This window comes from Otolemur garnettii, unplaced genomic scaffold (assembly GCF_000181295.1).
Source record: "Otolemur garnettii isolate 467f Iridium unplaced genomic scaffold, OtoGar3 scaffold00011, whole genome shotgun sequence".
NCBI lineage: Eukaryota > Metazoa > Chordata > Mammalia > Primates > Galagidae > Otolemur > Otolemur garnettii.
In genome coordinates this window covers 7976530-7985191 of record NW_003852406.1, presented here as the reverse complement: position 1 = coordinate 7985191, position 8662 = coordinate 7976530, and the positions used below count along the sequence as shown (strand labels likewise).

General features: G+C 42.4%; 1 protein-coding gene across 1 annotated transcript in view; it reads left to right on the top strand.

Annotated features, from left to right (window-relative positions):
- Positions 1-8662, top strand: part of CCPG1 (cell cycle progression 1) — a 54903-nt gene that overhangs the window by 21707 nt on the left and 24534 nt on the right. Inside the window, exons 3-5 of the mRNA XM_023509999.1 lie at positions 1508-1576; positions 6813-6927; positions 7258-7262. Coding sequence (XP_023365767.1) covers positions 1517-1576; positions 6813-6927; positions 7258-7262 — 180 coding nt within the window. The 5' untranslated portion in view covers positions 1508-1516. The remainder of the gene's footprint in view (positions 1-1507; positions 1577-6812; positions 6928-7257; positions 7263-8662) is intronic.

Sequence of the window (8662 nt, the reverse complement as noted above, 5' to 3'; positions counted from 1 at the left end):
GAACCTGCCACCTTAGGTGTACGTGGCTGGCGCCTTAGCCGGTTGAGCTATAGGCGCCGAGCCAACCTCAAACTCTTGGGCTTATGATTCTCTTGCCTCAGCCTCCCAAGTAGCTGGGACTACAGGTGCTTGCCACAACACTGGGCTGTTTTTTGGTTGCATTTGTCGTTGTTTGGCAGGCCCAGGCTGGATTCAAAATTGCTAGCTCCGGTGTATGTTGCTAGCCACTCTAGTTGCTGAGCCACAGGCGCTGAGCCGTAACTTCCCTTTTTGAAATACTAACTTATAGGCTCGGTGCCTGTGACTCAAGTAGCTAAGGTGCCAGCCACATACACCTGAGCTGGTGGGTTTGAATCTAGCCTGGGCCCACCAAACAACAATGAGGGCTACAACCAAAAAATAGTCGGACATTGTGGTGGGCACCTGTAGTCCCAGCTATTTGGGAGGCGGAGGAGGGAGAATAGCTTGAGCCCAGAGATTGGAGGTTGCTGTGAGATGTAATGCCACCACACTCTACCCAGGGTCACAGCTTGAGGCTCTGTAGTTCCCCCCCCCCCGAAAAAAAAAGAAATACTATCTTATAAAAATTTTCATTAACAGGTGATTCAGTCTGTATTTTTGCTCTGTTCTCATTTGAACACTAGTTTCATATTGTCTGCAGAAGAGTCTTATTAAAATGCCAACCCATAAACTTGCATATCTAATGTATAATAATAGGAATTATAAGCTTTAGATGTATAGAACAATTTGGTAAGTGTACCATTTGCTTTGATGACCTAGGTTTTGAAGTTTAAAGGCATTTCAGATAGAAAAGGGAGAACAAATGAGGTAGAATGAAAAATGTATGCTAAATTATGACCTGAGTCTGAATTATTATTGTTAATGACCACACAAGTTTCAAACCAGCTTCTGGTCTACCCCACCTCAGATTTAATCCAACTGCAATATTGCTGATAAAGTTATTTTCATAAAAACTGATCATATTTTTCTTCTTGAAAAAGGTAGTTTGATTCATGTTGCCGACATACAGACTTCATTTTGCTTGACATGGAAGCTCTTCCATTTCTTCCTATTTCTAGATTTCTTCAGCCGCACATCTTAACTTTTCACTGAAAATATAGGCTTTTACTGTTGTTCATTGTTCCCCATTCACAATTTTCCCTACCCTCAGCTTCCTCACAGGGACAAAATGAGTTCTCCTTTCCCATCTTCTCTCTCTGGCCAAGTCCTAAATACTATTTCAGATCCAACTTTCTTCTTCATTCTAACAGTATGACAGTCCAGACTATTCTAGTCCAGAAGGATCTCCTTGTCTTAGGAGTTTGGTTGTATTTGTTCATACAGGTATGCAGTCACACCATGTCCTATATGGTAAATCTATGAGTGGGTTGTCTCAGTTTCACCTGGAGGGAAGTAAGCTACTTTTCATACTTTGTGTCAGATTTGATGCTCCCTACAGAATCTTTAAAAATGTGTCCTACAAGTCAACATGTTCTTGTATTTGTAGACCTGAAAAATGTCTGAAAATTCCAGTGACAGTGATTCATCTTGTGGTTGGACTGTCATCAATCATGAGGTATGGTATTTAATACTTTTTATAAGGTAGTTTGTAATATTACAATGTTAGCAGTGATATAAACAGTGTTCTTTGAAGGCGAGTATTTTTCTACATTTAAGCAAACGTTTCTATTTAGACATTTTCACACCCACATCAAACTCCACTAGAGAATATTCTTCACAGGCTAGCATCTTCTGCATTATTGTACATAGCTTTCTCTTGCTTTGAGGCAAATATTTATTGAGGATTTATTACTATTTATTACAATTACTATGCTTTCCCTTCATCTTTTTTTTAATTAAAAAATTTTTTTTGGCGGGGGAGATGGATTCTTTCTTTGTCCTCAGCAGAGTGCTGTGGTGTCATAGCTCACAGCAATCTCAGACTCTTGGGCTCAAACGATTCTCTTGCCTCAGCCTTTAAAATAGCTAGGACTAAAGGCGCCTGCAACAACTCCTGACTATTTTGGAGATGGGATCTCTCTCTTGCTCAGGTTGATCTTGAACTCCTAAGCTCAGGCAATCTGCCAGACCCTTCATGTTTTTCTTTTTTTTTTAAAGAGATGGGGTGTCATTATTTTGTCTGGGCTGGATTGAGGTGATTATTCATAGGCATAGTCATAACCTCCCTGCAGGCTTAAGCTTTGGGCTCAAGTGATCCTTCCACCTCAGTCTTATTAGTACCTGGGACTGACTACAGGTTCCTGCCTTCACACCATAGTCTCGTGTAATTTTGAGCAACCTGCTGTGGCATAGATTGGTTTTATCCTCATCTTATAGTTGAGAAAAGTAAAACTTAGATTAAGTAATTTGGCCCAGATTACGCAACTAGAATATGTGCATAGTAGAGCCTGGACTTGAACAAACCAGAAAGGAGGATGGAGAACATGTGTTCCCCTTACGTTATGTTTATATTAGCAGAAGTTGACAGGAAAAGGGCTATGGTTAGAACCATCTCACAAAATGGGTTTTATAATAGAAAAATGATATATATCCAATGAATGTACATTGTACAAAATTGGCTTATTTTCTCATGCCAGTAATATATGTTTATTATAGAGAAATCATAGTATACTAATAAATAGAAACAAATAATGATCTTTATTCAAAGTTTTAATGGATTTAAATAGAAACAGTTTTCCTATTTGTTTTTAGGATCTCATAAGCCTCATTTGTTTTCTTTCATTAATATTTTAAATGGTATTTTTTTTTTTTTTTACAATTACCTTGATAATTTAAGATTTAGATAATTTGTTAGTCTTCTCTTTTGGAAACCAGTGTTAACAGAACACGATCTCTGTTTCTTCTGCTTTACAGTTTTAAAATTTAAAGGCAACTGTACCATTTGAAATTGAGGTGGTTGGTTTTTTTATTAATCATAAGTGACATTTCTCTTTTTAACTTGTTTTCTGCAAAGGTTAGATCAACTTCCATAGCAACTTCTCCTTTAAGGATAACTAACATTATAGGAATGAGGCTGCTGTGGGAATCTTAACTTGTGAGTTTGTAGTGTGCAGCAAGACCCTAAACTTGTTTGGCACTTAGCCAAGTGTGACAGGAGGGTGTTCTGTATTAGACATCTTGTCACAGAGGAAATTTGTACTCTTATCCCTCTTCCCGTACATCTAGTTTCCAAGTTCTGCTCTTGTTTGCTCATGTCTCTTACATGTGTTCCCTTTTCTTCTCCCATTGCTAGCATCCTGATTTAGGCTAGAACTGGTTTCCTCTGCCACCCCTAATACTTTCCTAATCTTGCTATAGTGTCTACCATTCTCCTGCCACAGGAGGCAAGCTCATAGTTTTATGTTTAGAATTTCTTTTAGGATTTATCTTCAAGGATACTCATTTCATGAATTCTTTTAGTTTTTGCTGTTTTGAGTTACATACAAGAGAAGAATTTAGAGCTTTTGATTTCACGTATCATCAAAATATAGGAGAAAAGGGAAGGGGGTCACAGGAAGAGGCAGAATCAACTTGGTGGTTAACTTTTATTTTGCCAATTAAGACACGAAGGGAGGGGAGGCGCCTGTAGCACAGTGTTGTGGCGCCAGCCACATACATCGAGGCTGATGGGTTCAAACCCACCCCAGGCTAAATAACAATGACAACTGCAATGAAAAAATAGCAGGGCATTGTGGTGGATGCCTATAGCCCTAGCTACTTGAGAGGTTGAGGCAAGAGAATTGCTTAAACCCAAGAGTTAGAGGTTGCCATGAGCTGTGACACCATGGCACTCTACTGAGGGTGACATAGTAAGACAGTCTCAAAAAAAACAAAAAAACAAAAAAACAAAAAACTACCCCTAAAACTGCCTATAGTCCCAGCTTCTCGGATGCAGAGACAGGAGGATCGCTTGAGTCCAGGAGTTCTAGGCTATAGTGTGCTATGCTGATCTGGTGTCTGCACTAAGTTGGGCATCAATATGGTGACCTGGGAGCAGGGGCCACCAGATTGTCTAAGGAGGGGTGAACCAGCCCAGGTTGGAAACAGAGCAGGTCAAAACTACCATGCTGATCAGTAGTGGGATCATGCTTGTGAATAGCCACTGCACTCCAGCCTGGGTAACATAGTGAGACCTTGTCTCTAAGAAAAAAAGAGAGAAAGAAAGACAAGAGGGGAAAAATGATAAAATCCACTATTTTTTTTTTTTTTTGAGTTTCACTATGTTACCATTGGTAGAGTGCTGTGGCATCACAGCTCACGGTAACCTCAAACTCTTGGACTTATGCAACTCCTGCTTCAGCCTCCCAAGTAGCTGGGACTATAGGCGCCTGCCACAATGCCCAGCTATTTTTTTGTTCCTGTTGCCATTGTTTAGCGGGCCCAGGCCAGGTTTGAACCTGCCAGCCCTAGTGTATGTGGCCAGTGCCCTAACCACTGTACCACTGGTGCTTAGCATCCACTATTTTCTCTCTCTCTCTTTTTTTTTTTTGTAGAGACAAAGTCTCACTTTATTGCCCTTGGTAGAGTGCTGTGGTGTCACAGCTCACAGCAACCTCCAGCTCTTGGGCTTAGGCAATTCTCTTGCCTCAGCCTCCCAAGTAGCTGGGACTACAGGCACCTGCCACAGCGCCTGGCTATTTTTTGGTTGCAGTTCAGCCAGGGCTGGGTTTGAACCTGCCACCCTCCGTATATTGGGCCAGTGCCCTACTCACTGAGCTGGGGCACCACCTGAATCTACTATTTTCTTAAAGAAAGGACAGTTTGACATCAAAGTAGGAATGATAACCTTAGAATAAAAAAATATTCTAATATTTTGTTTATTTTTGTGAGACAGAATTTCACTTTGTTTCCCTTGGTAGAGTGCTGTGGTGTCATAGCTCACAGCAACCTCAAACTCGTGGGCTCAAGTGATTCTCTTGCCTCAGCCCTCCAAGTAGTGGGGACTATAGGTGCCCGCCACAATGCCTGGCTATTTTTCAAGTCGAGGTCTCACTCTGGCTCAGACTGGTTTTGAACCTGTGAGCTCAGGCAGTCCACCTACCTTAGCCTCCCTGTGTGCTAGGATTACAGGCATGAGCCACTGCACTCAGTCTCATTCTAAAAATTTATAAAGAAGGTATTCATTAACCCACTACTTTTGTTTAATCCACACCCTTTTTTTTTTTTTTGAGACAGAGCCTCAAGCTGTCCCCCTAGGTAGAGTGCTGTGGCATCACAGCTCACAGCAACCTTCAACTCCTGGGCTCAATGAGTCTCCTACCTCCGCCTCCCAAGTAGCTGGGACCACAGGCGCCTGCCACAGCACCTGGCTATTTTTTGGTTGCAGCCGTCATTGTTGTTTTGGCGGGCCGGGGTCGATTTGAACCCACCACCTTAGGTATATGTGGCTGGCGCCTTAGCCACTTGAGCCACAGGCACTGAGCCTAATCCACACCCTTAAACATTTTTAGTTTACCTTGTTGTCAGAAGTAGTTATTTGCATATGGCTGTTACTCTGAATATGTTGTAAATTTGAATTTTGGATTTGAATTTTTTTTTTTTTAACAGAGTCTTGCTTTGTTGCCCTCCCTTGGTAGAGTGCTGTGGTGTCACAGCTCACAGCAACCTTCAACTCTTGGGCCTAACTGATTCTCCTGCATCAGCCTCCCGAGTAGCTGGGACTACGGGTGCCCGTCACAATGCCTGGCTATTTTTTTGTTGCAGTTTGGCTGGGGCTGGGTCTCGGCTCCCTACTCACTGACCCACAGGGGCTGCCCTGGTTTTGAATTTTTTATACCCTGGAATGTCTAGCATAGTTTATCTAGAGTAATTCCAAAAATGTTAACTGAAGTAAATTACCATGAAAACAGCTAAGTGTAGGGCGGCGCCTGTGGCTCACTGAGTAGGGCACCAGCCCCATATACCTAGGGTGGTAGGTTCAAACCCGGCCCAGCCAAACTGCAACAAACAAATAGTGGGGTGTGGGCAGGGCCTGTGGCTCAAAGGAATAGGGCGCCGGCCTCATATACCCGAGGTGGCGGGTTCAAACCCAGGCCTGGCCAAAAACTGCAGGAAAAATAAAAACAAAAAACAGCCGGGTGTTGTGGCAGGTGACTGTAGTTCAGCTACTTGGGAGGCTGAGGCAAGAGAATTGCTTAAGCCTAGGAGTTGGAGGTTGCTGTGAGCTGTGACGCCACATCACTCCACCAATGGCAACAAAGTGAGACTCTGGCTTTAAAAACAAAACAAAACAAACCCAAAAAAACAGCTAAGTGTAGACCGTTGCCCCCTGGGGTTCATATTTGTTGCTTGGGCTTGTGAAATAGAACATTCCACTCTTAGACCAACTCAGCTTAGAATCAAAACCTGTTACTCAATTCTGCTCTTTCTCTGCCACCAATCTTTGTGGACTAAATTGAGCAAAAGCTTGTCAGATTAGATACTTGTTTTCTGGAGTATAGTAGCATCTGGGAGTTTTTTTTTTTTTTTTTTTTTTTTTTTGAGACAGTGTCTCGCTTTGTCATCCTTGGTAGAATGCTATGGCATAGCCCACAGCAACCTCCAAATCTTGGGCTCAAGTGATTCTTTTGCCTCAGCTTCCCAAGTATCTGGGACTACTGATGCTCACAGTGCCTGGCTATATTTTTAGAGACAGGGTCTTGCTCTTGCTCAGGCTGGTCTCGAACGTGTGAGGTCAGGGCAATCCACCTGCCTCAGCCTCCCAAAGTGAGCATCTGGTATCTTTAATAATGGAAACATCTAAATATAGTCAAATCCAGTTTTGAGGAGCTAAAAGGCAAACAACTGAATGATTATCAATTTATTTTCTTTAGGGGTCTGATGTAGAGATGGTGAATTCTGTCACAGCCAGTGACAGTTGTGAAGTTACCCCAGAAGGTTCATCGTTAGAGCAAGAAGAACTACAGGTATTGCAGATAGAGCAGCGAGGTAAGTTTAAAAATTCTGATACACACACACACACACACACACACACATATATATATATATCTTTTTTTTTTTTTGGAGACAGTCTTACTATGTTGCCCTCTGTAGAGTGCTGTAGTGTGAGCTCACAGCAACCTCAAACTGTTGGACTCAGGCGATTCTCTTGCCTCAGCCTCACAAGTTGCTGGGACTATAGGCACCCACCATAATGCCTGGCTACTTTTTTGTTGTTGTTGCAGTTGTTTATCTGGCCTGGCCTGGGTTCAATGAACTCGCCACCTTTGGTGTAACACCTCTGTGTTATGGGTGCCAAGCCATATTTTTTTTTAATAGGAAATGTGAGTGCCGTTATGAATTTTGTCTTCTTTCCAGGTGGATTATCTTTCTGGCTAACCTAAGTGATCAACTCACTGAAGAACCAGAAGAACTTTAGTGTAGATTTATTTATTTGTTTATTTTTTCTTTTGAGACAGAGTCTCACTCAGTTGCCCTGAGGTTGATTTGTTGTGGCGTGATAGTTCAAAGCAACCTCAAACAGTTGGGCTCAAGCGATCTTGCTTATCAGCCTTCCAAGTAGCTGGGACTACTGACATCCACCACATGCCTGGCTATTTTTTATTTTTTTAGAGATGGGGTCTTGCTCTTGCTTAGTCTGGTTTTGAACTCCTGAGCTCAAGCAATCTGCTGGCCTCAGCCTCCCAGAGTGCTAGGGTTAGAAGCGTGAAGACGTTTAGTGTGGATTTAGGAAAGGCCTGTGGAACCCACTGTCACCTGTCTACCCCAGGGGTTTGTTTACTTGCATCTGTAGTGTATGTTTGAGCCTTCAGATATGTTTGATAGAACAGATGTCACCAGAGTTTAACATGAGTTTGTTTGGCAGCTTAAGATAAAATTTACTTTTTTTGAGACAGTCTCAAGCTGTTGCCCTCAGTAGAATGCCATAGCATCACAGCTCACAGCAACCTCCAACTCCTGGGCTTAAGCGATTCTCTTGCCTCAGCCTCCCAAGTAGCTGGGACTTCCAGGGCCTGCCACAATGTTCAGCTATTTTTCTTTTTTTTTTTTTGTAGTTGTCATTGTTTAGCAGGCCCTCACCAGGTTTGAACCCACCAGCATGGGTGTATGTGGCCGGTGCTCTAACCACTGAGTCATGGGTGCTGAGCCAACAAAGGAAAAGTTCTTGAAGGAAATTAAAAGTACTACTCCAGTGAACGTGCAAATGATTAATCAAAACAGCTTTATTGCTGATAAGGAAAAAGTTTTAGTGATCTTAGTAGAAGATCAAATCAACCACACATCCCCTTAAATCAAAATATAAACCAGAACAGGGCCCTCTCTCAGTTCTGTAAAGGGTGAGAACTGACTAGTTTGAGGCTAATGCAGTTGGTAACTTTAAGTTGAAGCCAGTGATCATTTAGTGTTCTGAAAATTCAAGGGCCCTTGAGAATTACACTGAATTGGCTAGGTGTGGTGCATCACACCTATAATATTAGCACTTTAGAAGGCCAAGGTTTGAGGATTGCTTGACACTAGGATTTCAAGTGTAGCCTGGTCAACATCAATTACCTGATGTATATGAAAAAATGAAAAAATTAACTGGGCGTGGTGGCTACCACCTGTAGTCTCATTGACCTGAGAGTCCACAGTATGAGGATCACTTGAGCCCAGGAGTTTGAGGTTATAGTGAGTTATGATCAGGCCACTGGACTCCAGTCTGGGTAACAGAGCAATACCCTGT